At 46.0% G+C, this 21,113-nt stretch overlaps 1 protein-coding gene across 1 annotated transcript in view; it reads left to right on the top strand.

The window, feature by feature from the left end:
- Positions 1-8,648: 8,648 nt before the first annotated feature.
- The window catches only part of RCSD1 (RCSD domain containing 1), a 38,032-nt gene continuing 25,567 nt past the window's right edge, over positions 8,649-21,113 (top strand). Inside the window, exon 1 of the mRNA XM_074148729.1 lies at positions 8,649-8,798. Coding sequence (XP_074004830.1) covers positions 8,793-8,798 — 6 coding nt within the window. The 5' untranslated portion in view covers positions 8,649-8,792. The remainder of the gene's footprint in view (positions 8,799-21,113) is intronic.

Here is a 21,113-nt window from a genome sequence, read left to right as displayed (position 1 = left end):
TTGCGAGTGGGAAATTAGCCTCTCCGCTGTCAGCCAATGGGCTCGCGATACCCGCTCTCTTTAGCCAATGAGAGCTGTTGGGAGGCGGGGACAATCCTCACGTCGTTCGTCGGTTGTAAACAACTCTGACAGCGCTGCCGCGCCGTCGGGAGGGGAGGGAAAGGGGGAGGAGATACTAGTAACACAGCAGCCAATGAAAAGCCTCTTCAGAACTCTCTGCCAATCACGTTTCGCGGGCGGCCGGCAGGCGCGCCTAGCCAGCACCCGTCACGTGATTGGGGGTGGGGTGGGGTGGGGTGGGGTGGATGGGAGTGTAGAGGAGCGCGCAAGCCCAGTAACGGGGGTGGGAGGGGCTCGTGGGCGGGCTGTTGGGCTGAGGGGACCGCTGACAGGACGCGGCCGGACATGGCAGCTCCGACTCTTGGCGCCGCTTGTGTAGGTGGTCCGAGACAGCCTGCAGGCAGCTGAAGCAGAGCCAGTCCCGCGGAGCGGCGCTGCCCACCGCCTGGTACTCACTCGCTGGGAGCCGGTCCGTTTTGCAAGGTCTGAGCGACCCGGGATGGGTCATAGCGGCAGCAGGGAGCCCGGCAGCCGTCCCCTGGGGTTGCCCCTAGCTTGTCTGGCCAGGGAAGCCAGTCAGATCTACAGGGTGGTTGTGAAGATATCGGCCCCGCTACCGCTGGCTACTCTTAAATCAATCTCAAAGGCTGGTTGTGCGTCACAACAAGTGTTTGTGTCTCGCTTCCCTTGAGGAAAACCTTGTCATTTAATTGGAACATGCAAGGTCTGTCTGTAAACTGGTGTGGACTGTAAAGCTCATAGGATCATTTGCTGCTAGGCACAGCTCGGGTCTTAGCCCTTGCAGACTGCAGGATGTATGTCGAAACTATCTCTTCTGCAAGACCTGGTTTCACTAAGTTGAACAACCTCCTGGCATTCAGTTGCATCACTTACAGAAATAAATCCTGAGGTACACTTCATTTGATCTGTCACCCTGTGCTCAGTCACCTTATAAAGATTTGTGTAAAGAAATGTTTTTTTAACTGGGGTAATACTGAGACTTTATTCAACTTTGCCTAGAAGATGGGAGGTTTCCATTTTTTTCCGCTTCAATCTTACCAAGTATGTCTACACTATGTATACAGCCATGTAGCACAGAGAAACCCAAACTAACTGTGGGTGACCGTCATCTGCCCCCAGTTGCCCCATAGCACCCGTAGCTTATAGCAGCCCAGATGAATCATTTCGTTGGGCTGAATTCAGGAAGGAAAACACGCCACACGTCCACTCCCTACCGTTTGTGTAATGTCCTGTTGTTGTGTACAGGTAGAACAAAATATTTTTTCCTCCAGGATTCCCCTTGCCTGCATAGCGCGGGCAGAAAGCCTGCCGTTCCCTCCGGGGCACCGACCACGGAGCTTTCCGCTGCTGCCCTCTCCTGGCGATGCTCAGGAGAAACCCGTGTTTTGTTATCACTGAAAAGCAAAAAAAAAAAAAAATTTAAAAAAGGCTTCTCTAAACCCCTGATGTGCAGCCACTCAGCTGGGGTAGGTAGATGAGCTTGTGAGTAGCAAATTCTCCAGCAACAAAGACGATACAGGCAGCCTTGTTTGTGGCGCAGGACAAGTGATATTTCAGGGCAAAGTGATAAGGAGAAAATCAGCAAGAAAAGGGGTGAGGTGTGAGAGAAAGGACTGTGTGAAAGGTTGTCTAAATGTCTGTAGGATTATACGATATATTTAGATGAGGGGCAGGAATGGAACGTGCTGAAAGGAAAAAAGACAACTGCTGTTCTGCAGGAGTGAAAAGAGTATGGAAGAAAGGAACAAAAATGATTTAGAGGAAACGGCTTAGGAAAGAAGAGAATGAGGAAGACAAACTGCAACCAACTCTTTTCATTAGGGATTTTGCTAGCTAAAAGAGAGAGACATGGCTTCCTCTTTTCTCTATCATGTGCGTGCATACACAGAAACTGCTTGTTTCTCTCCATTTTTAAGCAGTCCTGCCTTCTGAGAACCTGAGGGGGGTCAGTATTTACTTGATACAGTCAAAGAGATGAGTGGTAGAGGGAGGTGTGTGGGGGGATGAGTGTGTGAATGATTTTACTGCAGAGCAGAGGAGCGTGACAAGGAGCAGACAGGAGGTGGTTGGTGGGGTCAGCACAGGAAAGAAGGGATGCCATGGAGAGAGTGTGGAAGTAGAAACATGTGCCACAGTGCAAAAAAAAAAGGATAGAAAGGAAAGAAGATAAAGGCGATGTGGGATGCAGGCTTGACAATTCATTTTTATTTTATTTTATTTCAGAAAAAGAAAATGCAGGAAGGAGGGAAATCTTTTAAGTTATGGAGTTTAGATGTATGTATTTGCTGAACATGGCCTTCCCTCCTTCTCCAAGAAGGGTGCCCGTTACTGGAGCTGCACAGCCCCTGTGGCAGGAAAGTCAAAGTGAGCCTGGTAGAGAGCATGGAAGATCATCACGCACTCCCCCTACCACCATTGGGACCATACAGCAGGATCTCAGGGGCCAAGAGAAAATGACCTGTCCAAACAAAGTCTACCAGGTTTTACTCGCCTTCCTCTGCCCCTCCAGCCACACGGCACATCCACAGCCGTCCTGGTCCACAGCCACCAAGCGGTGCTGCTGCCCAACCCCAGCAAGATTTGGGCTGACGAGTCTGGTGGGAATTCTGCACTCCACAGGATTTATGCAACCAAATAATGTTGTCTCTGTGCTGTGGAGAACAGGATTTATTAGACTGAATACTCTCTGCAGTGGGCAGCGCACACAGGCAAATCGACTGTCTTGCACATTGCACTTAATGGAGGGGGCTCATTTTGGTCCCCTCTTTCTTGGATGGGTAGGTGGAGTGAACCTGTAGGGTGAGGGATAAGGTCTTTAACTCTTTCAGCTTGCTCTGAAAGGATGGGTTATCTGAAATAAATCTCCAGGCTTTCTCACTTCCTCAGCTAGATCTCAGAAAAAGGAGAAGGATTCTCTCTGTTGTGGTGCAATATGTCAAGGGGTGCCCAGCATCCTTGCAAAACAAGGTCAAGAAAGTATTGCTAGCCACTAGTTCTCCTTTTCAACTCGTGCTTATTTACATTAAAAAACGGTAAACAGACAGTAATATCTCACCATAGATTGAGCCAGTTTACTCCTTCCAGGGGCTGGCCAGTTCATGGAACAGTCTTAATTTCAGTGTGGCTTACATGCGATGGGCCTCAGGCTGAATTTGGGGACTGTGTCTCCAGAGAAGGTGTATTTTAGCCAGAAAGCGGGCAAGGTCTCCATCCTGGCTAGTGTATCATCCTGCTCTGTCTGCCCTCTTCATAGCTGGTTTTGCCCTGAGCCAGCTCTCTCTTTAGATACCATGGGTGTTAGATGGGGTGTGCAAGGTTTCTCTTCAGACACACAGTCTAGCTACGCTCTGGGCCAGGCTTCCTGTCTAGATCATGCAGTCTATCCATGAACAGAAACCTTTCTTTGTCCAGATAACACTTGCGGGCTGTGCAGTCTTGCTGTGTGTAGCACTTGATTTCTGAGCCAGGCCAGCTCTCCGTATCCAAATGACAGCCAGAGTGATTAAAGTCACTTGCCGCTGCATTTGACAGAAGCGACTGACCTGTGAGTCAGCTCTGGCAAAAGCTGAAGTACTCAGTGCTTTGAAGTGCCAATGCTCTGTGCCACGTGAGACCCACCATGCAAATTGTTTCTAAAAACGTTGGTTAGATATCCTCCTGAGGAGGTATCAGCCCTGCTGAACAATGCGGTGCTACTACTGTTAGGGAATGGCACACAACACAGACCTTAGCTGAACACAAAAAGGGGTTGTGTGCTTGTGCATAATGCATGTGTTTGTTCTCGTCCTCAACACTCCCAAATTAACTTGGTTGGGAACTTAGCTTCTGACCCCTTAATCAGTGTATTTTTTAAAAAAAAGGTAAAGTGACTATAGCACTGGCTTGGTATGCAGCTGAAAGTCCTTTTACCTTTTTAACAGCCACAAGACAGGCAGTGGCCATGCAGGCTTCCTCTGTGCAAAACCTGTTAGCGACCAGAAATGTTGTTCAGTCAGAAAATCTTGCTGTTCAGTCGGAGTTTGGGCTGCGTGATGAGAAAGCTGTTGCGAGGGCCAGATGTGACACCGCTTTCTAGGACATTGAGAGATGGGAAGCAGGACTGGCCTGAGAAAAAACTTAATCAAAACCATGGTTGTATCCATACCTGTAATTGCGTCAGCACCATGTTTTGATTGTAAATTTTTGTTTGTTTATATTAAGCCTTGTTGTGTATTAAAACTAGTAACTGGTAGAGGAATCGTTGCCTAGAAGCAAGCTGCCAATGGCTGATGCTGATAATATTTGTCCCATCACTATATTAATATAATGGGATGTAGCCATGCCTCTTAATACTCTGGGTGAGTTTGTTCTTTGAAATCAGGCGGATCAGCAGTGAAAGAAGAGCTCTCCAAAGAAATTCAAGCGCTGCAAGAGATGACACTAGCTTCCTGTATGCCACCTACCAGAACCAGGTGGCCTGGTATAACTGACGGTCATCTACCTCAGTGTGATCTTGTTACTACAAGCAGAGCCATTCAGGTAAAGCGTCACAGGTGAAATGCTCCCTGAGCAGTACAGCATTTTCCTAACCTTACTCCACTTAGGGACAGGCTTTTGCCCAGGACCTGGGACTTAAGAAGCCTGGTTAATCTGAACCATGATGTTAGTAGTCAGGTGCAGGCTGATAGTCAGGAACATGTGAAATGATTCAATCTTTCAATTAGTCTCTGTCACCTACATTTTTATGCTGTCACCGCGCAACACGTGCAGTCTCGCGCTCTATCCAACACAGCTTAGCTAGAATCACTTGTAACTGTGTCCTTTCATTTAGTCAAAGCATCTTTGGTAATGGGGCTTTCCCATTCACATCGGTTCCCAGGGGTGCACAGAGCCTGGCACGCCGGTCCGTGTGTATGCGCGGGCGCTGGCACGTGAGCATGTGTGTGTCCGCTCAGACGTGCTTCGTCGCAGCTGCAGAATTAGAGCAAAAACCGTCGATAGTACAAAGCGTTCCAACTGACTTCATTTCCTGCTGATAACTCCCTGAAGAGGAGGGTGAGGCTTGGCGTCTGCAGTGTTAGTTTAATGCTGAGGGGCGAGGGCAGGGTCGGCGGGAGCAGATACTTCAGAACACAGCAGAATGGTGGGTTCAAAAAGCGAGTTTCCCATAGAAAATGCTGTTCACGTTTGCTTCCTGTCAGCTTGCCATTTTCAGGGGAGCTGATGTACAAACCCAACCCAAAACAGGATGTTGGCTTTTAGAGTTGATTGATCTTTGAAATGCAAATGCTTTTTTTCTGTAGTTACCTTATCCCCCTTTTTTCAGTTGAGAATTGAGTTGCTTGAGTGGGAACAGGAAGGGCTGAGACCCCATTTTCAGGGGGTCAAAAGCCCAACGTGGTAACAGCTGCTGGTTAATAGTATGAATTCTGGAAAATGATGGGAAGAGTAGCAGCTAAAGCCAGACAGAGAGGTGGACAGAACAATCTCAGATACGGACGCTGAACACTACTAAACCCTCAACAAATGCCTTTACAAAATACACAGATTCAATCTGTTTTGCAGGGACCCACAGCTCCCTCCACCCTTTGCTCATCCACCACCCTGACAAACATACCTTCCCAGATTGGACACCTAGACAGACACACCCGAATGAGATAGCTCTGTGGACGCAAATATCTAAGTCAAAGTTTCAGATGCCCTCAAAAGCCTTCTTTTCTTAGTAGTCTCTGAACAAAGGACCGGCATCTGCTTTCTCTTGACCTATAGAGGCCCCATTGTCCACACTTCATAGCCAAAATGCAAGAGGCCAGCAAATATTACACGTGGCATTTCGGAGCATGGCAGAACTAGTTATGCTACCTCTTTTGCAGGCATGCCAGGGTAAAGGATTTCCTTGCATTTATCCCCCACATGCTGCCTGTAGCAGGAGCACCACTCATTTGGCTTGAAGCAAACTTGCTGTTCTGGCCTCACACATCTTGAAAAGAATCAGCTGGGAAGCTGCAAAATCCAGGGGTCCAAAACTGCAACATTTTCTCACTCAGATGAAATTTCCCCCTAGAGTCTGTTTTAATGGCAGTTGAGATGACTGCATTTTTTTCCTCCTCAGCAGAACAGTTGTAAAAACTTTCTTTGCATGTGCAAAGAAGTTAGTCACATAGACACTGCTATATCCCAGAAGGTCTGTAAACAGATATACGCACAGAGATGCAGAGAGTCATACTCTAAAATATCTCACATTCATACTTGCACGTACACATCATGTAAAACACCCAGTTCCTCAGTATAACCTCCCTTAATATTGTTTGTCACAAGGTTCTTGCAGTTAAAGCATGTAGGTTGGTTGTTTCAGATCTTCTAGTGTTTTTCAGTCCAGAAACAAGAAAGTCTAGAGCAAATCCACACCTCATGTCTTCCTGTCCACAGAAAAACATACACAGTATTTCTGTATGTTCTCTCCTTGCTCCTTCAGGAAGAAAGATTTAGCACTAATAAACTGAGAACTGTGTACCACGCTCAGAGCAATGGCATTTGGGAATCATGCTGGCAGAAAAGATTTGCCTTGCGGCAAGATATTTGGGAGCCGAAATAAATAGAGTGAAGAATTGTGGTGGGGCAGCTGCAACTACCTTGCGTTATTAGTACGGGTAAAGTGATACTATCTCTGCCTAGCAGTTTCCTTTTCAGTAGACCTAAGCAAACAGTTTCCTCTGCAGAGTACAACCCCTGAAAGCAGAAAGAAAATACTGAAATAGACCCTGAGCGACATGAAGCAACCATTGGAGGTATGTGATTTTGAAGGTCTGTTACATGGCAGACATCTTGAAAATGACACTTGTGGCCAATGCCCACGGTGAAATCTCTGAGTGTGAAACCCGTCGTCTGTCTAGACAGCAGTCAAAGCATGGGCAGCCAAAGCATCCTGCCCTCCCGGCCTCACCCTGCTTTTCAGTTCAGTTCCCATCCCCTCTCCTGGCTTACCATTGACAGGACTTTAAGAAATCTATAGGATTTGCAATCAAGAAGGCATTTAATTTTTATATATCTTTTTAGATTTTTTAATCTATTTTCTTATATCATAGCTGCAGCATCTTCTGGTTGCCTATAGCAGAGGGGGTTTCAACTAATCCAGTGTTTCAGCAATAAAAGATTAATTAGTCCGCTTGCCCAATCTCCAGATTGCAGCAACTCAGCCTATCATTCTTTTGGCTAAGGACTGAGTAACCGCTGTATACTGAATTTGGGAGATAACGAGATCATTATTTAAATCTGCTAATTCCACAAGAGTCCTACAGCATGCAGTTCAGCAAGTTAACTATACTGTAAGAACAACTATGTCGAGATGATTTATCAGTAACAATAATCTGGGATATTATGAAGGTCACATTTAAATCCATTCTGGAGTGTTTTCCGCCATAGCCAGCAGGGACTTGTGAAACACTGCGAAGGAAAAGTATGCATCCCTTTCAGAAAAGATGCTTTAGCACTCTTCTGCCCCCGAGGTATCATCCCAAAAATGACGACATGACATTGTGTCACTTTGCAGCTGCATGCACGGCAAGGAAACCAGAAGACAAAGGGAGTGTTTCCAAATTCCTCTGCACCACCCTGCTCTCAAGAGGTGGGGACTGAAATTCTTGAGAAGGAGCATATGCAAGCAGTTGCTTAAAGAGATGTCTAGTTTACAACAGTGCAATCTGAATGGAAAGGGAAACCGTAGCAAAACATTCCTGAAGTTTATTTTTTCCCATCTGAATTTTTCTACCACCAAGGAAGCTTCTCACTTCCAGCACACAAGTCTGTCCTTCCTTGTGAAGGGAGAGAAGAACACCCTGCACCTTCTGACCAAGAATTCAGGGTGGAAAGCACTTGTCCTGCTTTGCAGCTAGCCAGTGACACCTTACAAGGGGACCCCCTACTTGTGCCCACATTTGTGCGGCACCCTTCGCAGTGCAGCCCTGATCTCTCCTCGGGGAGTCACCCAGCAGCACAGTGCTGCTGATACTGCTGTCATCCTTGGGAGTCCCAGCCACGCACCGAAGCCTGAAATTCTGTTCAAACGCAATAATCACCCTCGCTCTGCTCCTCTTCTGCCACTCTAACCACTCTAAAGACACATCAGAGTGTGAAGGAAGAGAGAAGGGAAGCTGCAGTTAGAGGAAAAAAGATCCTCCTCACAAATAAACAGCAAGTAAGAGACTCTGCAGGCTTGGTGAGGTAAGCGTGGACAGGGGAGAGATCCAGGCAGACACACTGAGGGAGCAGCTGCAAGCAATGGAGAGAAATAGGGGCAAAACAGGGCGGGGGAAATGAAGATAAGGTGATAGAAAATATGAAGGGGAGAAAGAAAGGAAGGGACAAAATGCACATATGGTGTTCCCCAAGTTTGGGCGCAGTAGCAGAGTTTGCTGCTTGTTGTCTCACGAGCCCAGCACTCCGGGAAGGACAGTATCTGTTTAGATTTGTGTCTAAATTTAAACCCTCATTGCCTTGCCTCCCCCTCCTCTCCCCTCCCTCCCTTCCTCTCACCCACCCGCCCTTCTTCCTTGTTCGTAGTGCAGGGCCACTCGCTGGGCTCTCTCAGTTTTCAAGCTGAGCAGGAGCTCGAATATTACATACCCTCCACAGCGGCGCGGTTTTGCCCTGGCTCGGCTGAAGTTTTCCCACAGATAAGAGGGAAAGGGGTGGGGAAGCAAGACTGCCCCGAGGACACCTCTCTCTTGCACGACATGGAGGTAAAGAAAACTTTTATTTCCACTAGCTTGTGACTGGCTGCTCAATCTGCATTAGCTCCACCTTGCAAGGCAATTTCTCACTAAAGGCAGCTCAAAATATCTTTTCGCAGAGGTTCGGCTAAGTGTCTTCTACTCCCCCACCTCCCCCCGCAAGCCCCTGCCATGCACCTCAGAATATTTTGTGGGTTTTAGTCCAGATTTAGAAAGTAGGGGGACGGCATGGGGAGAAATTACATCTGTGACAGGGGAACGAGGAAGGACTGCTATTTACTTTTTTAGTCTCTGAGGTGGGATAGAGAGTTACGTTTTAAAAGGTATCATTTTGAAAGGAGGTTTTAAAAATTCAGTAAAAACGAAGACATAAGGAGAAGTGAACAAACCGTACAGGATTAGCAGGCTCCTTGGGGGGGAATCCCTTGGGGAATCCTTGGGGCTGATTCCTCCCCAACCCATGCAGCAGCATCAGCTGGGACTTAGACCCTGAGCGGTGTGTACCCCTGTTCCACGTGGATCATGTGGTCTCACTTTCATTATCGATAGAGCATTTGGGTTCAGGAAAGAGGACACAAGAACTGTTTCTTCAGTGAGGTAAATGGCTAGCACATGCCTGGAGAGTTTCCTGCACCTTTCTCCATGCTGTGTGTCCTGTTCCGCAGGAGAGTTCGAGCGCTTGTCTCTGGGTGGGCGCACGGCTGGTGGACAGGGGTGTAGAAGCAGGAGTCAGGCTTTCCTGGTGTTTTAAGTTCAAGCCTTCTCCTGTGTAACACCCTCTTGGGCAAGGCAGTTCACCTCCCTTTGCGTCTTTTCCCGTTCATATGAAATGGGAGCGATGCTGCTTGCTTCCCTCATGTCAGCCCAGATTTGCTAGCTTTTCAAACAGTTTTTTAAGTGGTGGAGGAAAAAAAAAATTTATTTTTCGGAGGGGCACGGGAGATAGAAAGGCGATTACAACATTGGCAAAACCTCAAATGACGAAAGAGGACTTTTGGTATTTCTCTCAGCTAAACACAGATGTTACTAAACACTTTATATTATCTTCCCAGAGAAGCTTTGTCTGTGTTGGTGTAGCCCCAACAGCAGGGGACACGCAACAAAGGCAGGGAACAGTGTGCTTGAGGCACCACTACAGTTTTTCTTTGAAGATTTCCAGCACATAGCTCAGCTGGGCAGTTTTGATAATGCCCAGGTGCTAACATAGCAGTCCTTGGTAACTGTGCTGGCCTGCCCTACAGGTGAGGGTAAAGATCAGGCATGTTCATCACAAGAAATGGCCTCAACAAACTAACTTAACAGATTTTACTTTGGAGAAGGACCAAGCAGCGATCAAATCAGCTCAGCACAGACTATATGTGGCATGACAAATATACAGCTTTATAAGGGTTTTTAGGTTTGACAGAGCCTGGATCAGTAACTGTTAAGGCTTTTTTAATTCTTTTTCACTATATAGTATCCTCTGATGTCTCAGAAGGGAAGGGGAGTTGAACTCTTAATTTGTTGTAATTTACTGTGCAGAGTAAGTCACAAAGAGAGCAAAGACTGATTTAGGGCTGAAGCAGCTATTTCGTCACGTTGAGGACACTCTCCCCCATCCCTCTCCTCTCCACACACAGAGGACTGCACCCCCCTGAGTATTTTCTGTTGTCTGCCGCAGTGGTGTTTCAGAGTAGAAAGGGGCAGACCTGCCATTTCCTTCTGGGAGACACATGTGACACATACAGCAGGTCTAACGGTCAGGAAGCTTCTCTGAAGTATTTAACCTAAGACTTCCTGGCTCTTGATTCTGTTCCTTTACCTCTATTTCCCACTCTTTCCCTATGTTACTTTGTTTTCAGATCACCTGGAGATTGCTGCATCTATTCTTATTTTTAAAACATCTCAACTCCCAAGCCTTTTTTTATGAGTTCTCTTCCTGCCCCAACCCTCCAAAAAGGTGGTTAATGTCCCAAAGGTAGGATGATACTAGACCAAAATAGAGCTAAGAGCAAAGACTTGAGTTCCCACCTGCCATTCTCTGCTCTGTTTCTTCCTGAGAGCTTTTCACAGGCAGTTTGAGCAGGACCCAGAGACATGCTACAGTCTTTTGCTTTAAAAAACAGATCTAATGGTCCTGTGCAACAGGAATGCAAAGTTCTGTCATTTCCCCATTTGCTTCATCAGTGGCAGGCAGAGCTGCTCTCTGCTTTCCTGCTGGCATAACTGGCAAGATCTTTGTTCTACTGGGATGCGTGAGGATTACCAGTATTAGGGGAAAAAGGCAGAGGGCTGACCTAGCCAGCTGATTTCCATCACGTCTCTTGCAGGGAGACCCTATTTTTGAAACGGCCTCAGAAGCAAGATAGTTGGGATTGCTTTCTTACAGTGGGTAGTGGTTTTGCTGCTCCTTTGGGGCAAGTACCTACAGTCTCATCCATTTTGCTGTCAGGAGCATGCCACATGGAAAGCAGTAACTGTAACCATTTAAGATCCCGAAGAGGGAGAAAAAGAGAGCAAAACCCCGTTCTTGCAATTCATGTAATTTTGTGAGTCTGCTTATCTTCAGGGTTTTAGGGGTTTTTTTGTGAAGACCAACTTCTTGATGCAAGATAGATTTGAGAACCAGTTTTCTTTCCAGCGTTACAGCTGATGAAAGGAAGTTGAAATCATGAAGCTTATATGTTAATATGAGGAGTTCATATCAAATATGTGTAAAGCTGACACTGATGAAAGCTAAGCCACTTACAAAAAAGCAGCCATAAACATTCTTTGCGCTCACGGTATAAAAAGGATCAGAAATTATTGTACTGGTTTGTTAGTTTACACCTTCAGAGTTGGTCCAAGCTGTCTAATTCCCATAGGTATACCAAACTTTGCTGAAGACGTAGTGGGTTAAGGCATCTGCTGAAAGTGTTTGTGGCTTTCTGCAGCCTGTATTCAACAGCAGTCATGGCATTCCTCTTCCCAGCCTCTCTGTAGGAGCTTGGGAGCATGGAGACATTTGAACTTTGCTTGCACAGCAAGGGGAAGCAATCAAAGACTGAGTTTCACTTTGGTGGCTCCCTACAGTGCAATGGGTTCCCTAAGCTGTGATGGTGCATCAACCAGGTTTATTTTGGGAAGGCACTCCTCTTCTTTGTGCCTACAAACAGATTTCGTTTCTCTCTGTGACATCTCCATTCCCATGTCTCTTTTCTACAACTAGCTCCTGCTAGATCTTGATTTTGCCTGTTGCGACACTGGCATAGAAGAAGGAAAGCTTTTCCAGGGCTGAGACCAGTTCTCTGCTCGCGTAGCCACTTCCCTTCTGGGAAACCACCTGGACATGGCTTCAGTCCCAGGCCCTGTGCTCTCCCTACACCACCAAATGTCCTCATCTGGGACATTTGGGGAGTGATGGGACCACTGCTCTTTTCAGTAAGGCTCCCTCCTGTGTCAAGTGAGGATACCACAAAGAGGCCCTGGGTCCTGCCCCACTCCTCTAGTGAGCAGCAGAGCAACGTGGAGAAAATTCCTCTGTGTTCTCTGTTTCTCATCTCGGTGGGAGTCTGCAGAAACCTCTAAGGGCTCAAACATGTCCTTTCCCTCAACAGGAGAGGTCAGAAGCCACCACTGGATGTGGTCAGCGAGACATTGCAACTGAGCACATTTCCAGGTCTAGTATCCCAATTGCTGCATCCTTCCAGGAGCCACAGGGAATGATGCCCTTGCCCAAACTATCTTTTAGCAGAGGCACTTACCCTGTCTCTAGGAAAACTGCACTAAGGGTATATCATCCTTAGGGTGATATGGGGGTATACGTGACCCAAGAAGACTGAAGTGGAGGGGATGGAGGAAAGGGGACTTGGTACTGTGCAGACAAGGGGGCTGAAATTTGTAACCGCTATGGTCCTCAGAGCAGAAAGACAGTAAGCCACTTAGAGGTGAACTGGGTTGTACGAGGTCTCTGCCCACCCTTGCAGCTGTGGAGCCAAGATTAAGTACAGGCATTACGCCATGGTTAGCTCTGCCAGGAAACAATTTCCCTTTCTCAGGAAGCTCTGCTGCTTGGTTTTCGTTCCAAAAGTTAAAACATTCCTTTTCCACTCTCCTTTTTTCTTTTTGCTTAACAGAGCTTTTTAACCTCAAATACACTTGTTTTCAGTGTTTCCTCCCAAACTCATCAAAATGACATATTCATGCAGAGCGTCTGAGTAGATAAAGGGAAAAGTGTTTAAATATACTAGGGGAGGTACCATATGACCCCATTTTACTCCTCAGGTCTGGGCAGATTTAGGACCTGCCTGACAGTAAATAGCATGTCTGCAGCAGAGCTGGAAAGGATCAGGTTTGTCAGACTTCCACATCCCAGCAACTGGATGAAGTCCCCGTCTTGAAGGACAGAAAGGAACAAAACCAAACCCCATGGGTGGTTCTGTGACCCTTACTTGTACCTAGCAGAGACCCCAGAGTAAATGGTTTGCAGAATTAAAGCTTTTCCTGTGTCACTGGAGAAGGGATGGTTCTTCTGAACCCCTCTTCTCTCTCACTCCCCATTTTAACCTTTGGGCATCTGAGTATTCCAGGTCATGGTGACATTGTTTTGGAAAAGCTTTTTTTTCCCTGTATTCCACAGTCCAATTGACAGGACATGTTACTGTTGAGCAGCATATTATGCATACCTTCTCTCATACCTTCCCAGGATCTGCTTGTCTGAAGAACAGGGGAAAACATCAGTGTTGCTTTATCAATAGGTGCCGCTAGGAAACTCTGCTGGTTTTCGTCATGGAAATGACCAAGCCCATACAAACTAGGGGTGGTTTTCCTGTTTCCAAGTTGATTAACAGTTGGAGAGAGGTGGATGCTCCTTTTCCTAAAACAGCAATTCTGCAGCTTGAGTTTGGGATCTGAGGTGGCAGCTGTACTCAGCAGCAAAAGAACCTGTTTGGAGGATCTGTCTATTTTATTGGTGAAGCCGCCTTGCTACCTGTAGGTGCTGTAACACTGCAGAGACACAGCTTGTTACAATTGTATGCCTTTAGCAGTTTGCAACACGGCATGCATAAGAATGAATTTGGTCTAGAGGCAGGAGATCTGTTGTGTGAGGAGAAATTATTATTACACACTCACTGCACAGTTGCTTCACATCTAGTTATTGTCAGAGGCATGAGGCACTTAGTTCTTATGGAGGCATAAGAACCATGTTATTTCCATGTCAGAGGCATGAGGCACTTAGTTCTTATGGAGTCTTGCTTAGGCATGGATTTAAGTCTCACTTCATCCAAGCCACAATGTATCCAGCTATGAGTCTCATGCCAGAAACGCTTTTACATTAACATAAAGCCTGAGGCATATCTTTATGATATCTTATCATCAGTCTATGGGTCCCGGTAATGTGCTCACAGGGATGAGGCTTTTCTGCCCCATTAGGGCCAAATGAAGTTTTCACCTGTTAGAAAGAAAAAAAGACATCAGACCAAATTCTTGGCAGATATGAGCACATCACTTGCTGAAAGCAAAGACCCAGACCTCACTTGCTGGACTGGCAGCGGGTATAGATGCATGCCCTTTTTCTTTTGTTCTTCAGCATGAAATTTTAAAAGAGCTCAAACCCCACACAACAGGCAACAAGGTGGTAAGCTGGTTTTTGCATACAAATGTCCTTATACAAATAAACCTGTTTACCCTTTGTAACAAGATGAACACAGCGTTTTGGTCAGTGTGGATGACTAGTGGCCAATCTGCAAAGGATATTGATTTACCACGACCAGCTTCAGCAAAGCCACTGTTCATCTCAGGCTTCTCAAATGCATGCCCTCAGCATGATTGGACCGCAGCTCAGATTGTGCTTTTGTACAAGTTGGTAGCTATGACATGCAGTGGTGCTTTTCTGAGCATCTTGAAGCACTTCACAAAATATACCTTTCCCGCATTCTCTATCACTGAACCAAGCTACCTGCTGCTTCTTAAGGCAAGAAATTTATTGCTCACATAGATCAGAGCTTTTCAAGCACACAGAGTCAACATGTGCAGTTCGGAAAACCTCGGTATTTAAAGGATGCAGACCAACGACTTCTTGTTCAGAGAAAAAATTCACAAAAATTCAAAGGAGAGGGAGAGCTGACTCAGAAGAATGGAGTTAAACCAGGCAGTATGGCTTTGCAGTAAGGCAGAGGACAGTAGTCTAAAACTTTTAACATAGAGGAAACAGGATGAGTTAGTACATCAGAAAAGCATTACACCTAGGAATAATGAGATGCAACTAAGGGGAAGATGGGTTCTCACCTAATAGCAGGAAGGACTTCTAGCAGTGAGGTCTAGCAGGGTTTGGAGTAGTGTAGTGGAAAGCAAATGTAGTGGAAACCTCTTTCCCATGAGAGATTCAAAAATAGACTGGGCAGAGCATTACAAAGATAACGGCAGGAGTGATCTTCTATTGCGTTCAAGCCATACTATTGATAGGGCCACCAGAGAGGCAGGACCATACAGTTTCTGCAACGCTCCCACATGTGGGGCTGCCAGCAGAAGCTAGTGGCTATTCAGTATCAGGCCATAAAAGCGTTTATGATTCCTTCCTGCTACACCACATTGTTCAAGAGCTTCAGACTTCTGCCTATGGGAAACTTAGGTCAAAATAAATTGGCATCGTATCTGCAAAAGTCTGGGAACTGTTCTTTTATTGCCCATGTAAAACACAAAACCAGTTTTCTTTGTATTCTTTTTTCCTGTTTCAGGAATGGGTTTTTTTATCATTTAAAGCTGTACTGCAACAGCAATCATGGGTTATTCAAGTCAATCATCTTGAAATACCTTTCTGCTGAGTGCCATGTTTCCCTGATGTAAGTTCAGATGAAACAGGTCCTGTTTTCATATACACACACTTGAGCTTGTGTGCCAGGTTTCCTAGGAATTTCACCCCTTGGGCCCTTGCAGCGAGCATGTGTTTAACTTGTGAAATATGCGCAGTATAATTTGGTTCCCCACTTAATCTTTACAAAGCACACAGAGTTGTCAAAGCTGTCCCCTCATGAACACCCAGTGTTTTCATTCCCAGTTTCAAGGTATTCATTCCCAGTTAGAGGCAGAAGGGCTGTCCATGCAAACAAATACAGGCACGCACACCGGTCCTCTAGACAGCAGGTGTCTGTAAAGCGGACAGAGTGGAAGAAAAGGGATGGATTGCTGAACACACTGGAGCATGAGGTGACAGGAGACATAAAGGTAACAAGTCAAACAGGTCACTCATACAGTAAGAAAACAGTCTTAGCACCTTCTCTTTCATCTCTGAGCTCAATGCAAAGTTGTCTTTTCCACGCATATCAAGAGTTCTAATCTCACATAAGATCAAGTAGAGCTCAAGAAGCCTTTGCCCACAGCCACACAGGGATTTCTTCTCAGCCTCTCTCCTCCTTCTCCTTTGTATGCTCTGAGCATGCACTGAGCACACCTGAGTTACCTTCCTTGACTCTGCCTGTCCACCCCAGCCTCCTGCCCTTGGCACTGGCATCTCACACTACTCTCAGTTCTGACCTCAAGCACCTAATGTGGGTGACCCACCAGGGATGTTCTCCGTGCCAGGCCCTTCAGGGCTTTGCTTAGGAGTGTGATGCTCAAGGTCCAGTCTCAGAGGGTCCATCCCCTACTGCAGCTTCACACTCAGGTCTAGCAAACTGAAGCCTGCATCATCTACAGCAACTCTTCAAGCCTTTGTACCAGGCACCAGTTTAGTTTGTAGATTCTCAAAGGGGAAGCCTTTTCTTTTTGTAGCCCATGGGGAAGAAAAGCTATCAAGTAATGACACTGTCATACTTTACTTCTTCTGCCTCTGCTCTGCAACTCAAAAATTGCTGGATCGTTCTCTTGTAAGTTGAATATAATTTTTCTTCTCTTTTTGTTTTAAAGTCCATGAATTCAGTGACATGCTGGCCAGAGCTTCCTAGTGCTGATTTACTCGCTGAGCAAGTGGTGTGCAGGCACTGAGCCCATGCTTCCTGGACACCTGGTTCCGGTGGCTCAGCTTTAAACCGGAGAAACTGTGCCTGAGGTTGAAGTAACTTAGTCCCCTTTCTTGCCACAGAAAGAACATGTAAGAGTTTCAATCAGCCATCAAGAAAAAGAAATAGAGCACTGCAGTTGGTGGGGTACTTCAAAGCTCTTGCAAACATTGGGTTTCTCCTTTACAGGGTTGTTGGGAGAATGTTATAAGCAGGTTAACTCAGAAACAGAGATAATTATCTTCCTCAGATCACAGAAGAAAATCCATGTCAAAGGCTAAACTGCAGTTCAAGAATTACTTGTATGTGTTTTCCTTAGGGTATGTAGTAGAGTCATTTGCATATGGAAATCACTAAGTTCCTAATGCATCATGAGACCTGATCCAGACCGGGCCGAAAATTCAGGCAAGCATTTTCAAACATAACTGTAAATTACATCTGCCTGGATTCGTTTGCCCAGTGCAGGGCCTGGTTTTCAGGGGTTTTGAAAACTGGAGACTCCATATGGAGCCGAAGGGAGGGCAGCTGCTGAGAAAGCAGCCTCGCAGACCTGGATCTGCAGTGCTGCTGGGGCTGCTGAGCCCTCCACAGTCCAGCTAAAAAGACATCTCTGTGGATATAGCTTAGCATTCACACCTCAAGCTTGCTGCTAGCTGAGTGCTTACTATCACTTTCCTCTGCTCCATATCTGCGTATCTTTTCAGACTAAATTCCTGGCTCAGATAAACATGAACCTCCTTCTCTGACCTGCCTGTATCCAGTGAAGACCTAATTTAATAGCAATGTGTTATAAAGATAGCACAGTCCTAACTGATGAGTCCTGGAAGCTGCAGCAGTTGGGAGCTCTGTGTAGGTTCATTTACCCTTCTGATTTTCTGTTCCCAGCATGATAAATGAAGAGGACTTGAATCCCCGTACTGCTACAACTAGACTGTCTCTAGTGTGTGTTTAAATGGGGAGGTATCACAGTCTACTTAAAGCATTTAACTGAAGTATTTTGAATTGTCCCTGCTCCTCACATTCTCTGTGTCCCTTCTTTGACAGTTCAGTGACTTCATTTTCCAATTTGACCTTCTGAATAACTTCAGATTAGATAATTAACACAGACTGCACATGCACCTGCTCAAAGTTCATCCTCTTTAACCACTGTCAGTTCAAGAGCGGTCCCTTCCTCGTCCCACCTGAAGCGTCTTGCATCTGAGCCTCATTCTGTTGAAGTCTGTCTTACTCCAGACCTCTGCTAAAAGCAGGGCTTTTTTCCTCCCCCCACGAGGCAAGCAAGGGAGAAGCTAAACTGAAGAGCAGTTAAAAGGTGATTCATCGGGCTGGGGCCTTTCCTAGTACAAGGACTGTTCCATTTGTTCATCCATTTCCTTCATAACAGCTGCCCGAGCATCTCCGTGTCTGTAGGTGAGAGCAGGGTACAACCTTGCATCGTGTCTACAGCTATAGGGCTATGCAAGTCGCTTAAAGCAATACCGTGATTCAGGTGGTTTAAAATAATGGTTTTCTGCAAGGCATGTTTTAACCAAGGGAAAGCCGTTCATCTCAGAGGCCTGTATCAGATAACCACAGCTCATGTGTTTTATTCCCCACTCTCAAATACTGTGTGTGCACGCCCAGCCCTTCTGGCCACCTGCCTTAGTCAAGGAGACTGGGCTCACGTGGGATGGGATGCACTTGCCCCACAGACTGCATTACTTCCCCCTCTCCCTGTGGGCAGCCTGGGATATTTTTCTGGTTGTCCCTCCACTAGCTCACTCTTCATCCTTCTAGAGCGATGAGAGCTCCCTAGAACAAGGCCTGGAAGTACACACAGAGAGGCATTAATTAATTTGGGGAAAGTTGACAGGCTGTGTACACTTCCCAGACCATTAAGAAAAACAGATGTCTGAGAGGGAAACATTGGGAAGCTGAGAAGGATCCTGGGGAAAACCCCAGCCAGGAATGGAGCTCTGTACAAGCAGCTGGTGCAAACAGCACATTAGGTAAGCAGGCTATGTCTCGCAGCGGCCATCACTGCTCTTCTTCAGTACTACCATCTCACTTCTCCACCCATGGAGGCACTTCCTAGAGTGTGAGTATCCCAAGGACAAATCCCAGACACTGGCTGTACAAGCAGCTAGAGATACATGGGAAGCAATACGCTCCAGTCCAGCCAGACTGCTGTCTTGGTAACAGCTGTTGTCAGCTGTAGATTAAGACATCAGCATCACTCTACCAGGGGTAGAGATCAGCCCTTGACTCCAAAGAAGCTATTCCACATCCGGACTGTTTGTGGATTCCTAAAACAACACAACCTCCTCAATTTACCTATTCAATGGGTAATTTCTGATAAATAACCCATTTCTTTCTAGTATGTCTTCCACATATATTATCTTTATTCTAGATATCTGCAGTAGCTCATGTCTGGTTGTATCCACCAAGTTTTCAGACAGCATTTGTGGCTAGAGCACTCCCATCACGTAGAGAGGAGTTAACAACAGGACTATCTGACACACCAGGAAAGCCAGAGGTTTCCTGAACTAAGTTGAAAGCTGTGTAGGTGTTCATCTAGTTTAAGTTTGGAGAAATGAAAAGTGGTGCTGCTTGAAAGAGAGTAGGGATCTTCAATTATTTAGGAAAGTGGTGCATTGGCTCTCAGATGGCACTGAAATCCTGTTGCCAAGTTAATGCCCACTAGCCTCCTTCATCATGAACTTCTTTGAGAGAGGAGCTGAGGGCTGTATTTGACGGGGCATTTCAGAGTAAGGGACCTTGTTTTCAGCACCCCAATCCAAATTTTCAAAATCTTGAGTAACAGGAATTCTCAGTGTATCTGCTGCAGCATTCTGGCTCACTGGCAGTACTCATGTTTTAGAGGCACAATATATTTCCCCAGAAACACTTGGAGTGATAATAAACTTGATGGAAAAAGACTGCAGATATATCACTGGTGTTCACTTGGAGAAAGGGAAGAGCCCTGCAACATGCAACATGAACATTGTTCTTTTAAGGCCAACTGCTTATTATAATGAGCGAAAAAATGAAAAGTAATTTTCTGAAACTGTTTGTTCCAGATAAATACAGCCAGTATTTTTAAAAAAGACATATTAACTCAAAGGAAATAGCAGGACACTAAGTTCCCAGGACTTCATAAAGGGAGAGGAGATATTAACCTAGTCTTCTAGTGTAGTCAAACTCAGTGATTGCAGAGATCTTTGTTAAACTAGTTGCATTTTTTTATCTCTGTGCTTAAGGTTACCAGTGGCTCAGATCCAGTTTGCAGTGTACAGGGTATTGCTGGGTAGTACTTAGATGGTTTGAAATACATCACTACCTGCACTAGCCACATACTAAACTATCAGCTTTTGAATCTCACCGTATTTCTTTTTTTTCCCTTAAATATCTCAGCCTCCTTTGAAAAGGCATGTCTTGCCCTCATCATGGCAAAGTCCTGAATGGAGACATTAGCACACCTCGGAGACTCAGGAGGGAGAACCCTGCGTGGTATGTCTGGGCTTAAAACCCAGCACGGATGAGTTTTTGAAGTTGGTGCTCTTTCGTGTGACAGAAAATCCCTCTTGCAAGGAGCTGCTCCAGAGAAAGGCTGTCATACTGCTTGTGTGGGCACAGCCTCTGTGCCTTTCATTATTTCTCCACTTGTGTGACTGGCTATGACCACATTCAGCCAGATATCAACTTTATCCACAAGCCTTTTCCTGCTGCCTGAAATTATTTCCATGTTGGCTGCTTGGCCTGTCTGCAAGCAGCTGTGTCGGACTTGTAATGAGGCAATTACATACGCATGGCCCTTTTACAGGAAAGGCGGAGGTCATTTCTTCTTGAATTGATTGGACTCCTTAATGAGACTTATCTGTTTTTCCTGCTCTCTCAGCCAGTCTCCCTTTCTATAGGGAAATGGCCTGGTTGGCAATGTAGATTTTTGCCTCTCCACTTAGCTCTCCTACCCTTTCCTCTGCAAGCAAAGCAAGAAAAAGTTGTCATGCGTCTTAAAAACCTAGTGATCTTGATGATCATGATCCCTTCTTACTGTACATGGCACAGCTTCTTCCCCACATAGCCTCATGCCTCACTGGTATTTAACAGCCTTTTATTTCACTTTCCTACCTCTCATGCCAGCCTCCTGTCTTCTCATTGCAATAGGAGTCACCTTACCCTTCAGGTATCTTTTGGACCTTTCCTTTTGAATAGTCTATCTTCTGGCACTAAATCTCATTTCAGTTGTTCTATTGTTACTCCTTTGAACATCTTTGTGCTTCTTCTTCCTCTTACATTGTTGACTTCGTGGTCGAGGGAAACTGTCGTCTGACTCTGCTTGCTGAGCCCACGCAGGTTACTGTGCATAGACAATTGTTAGGGTACAGCC

The sequence above is a fragment of the Numenius arquata genome, chromosome 1, assembly GCF_964106895.1.
Source record: "Numenius arquata chromosome 1, bNumArq3.hap1.1, whole genome shotgun sequence".
NCBI classification, from domain to species: Eukaryota; Metazoa; Chordata; class Aves; order Charadriiformes; family Scolopacidae; genus Numenius; species Numenius arquata.
The sequence above is the reverse complement of the archived record's forward strand: the minus strand, read 5'-3'. Positions and strand labels throughout refer to the sequence as shown.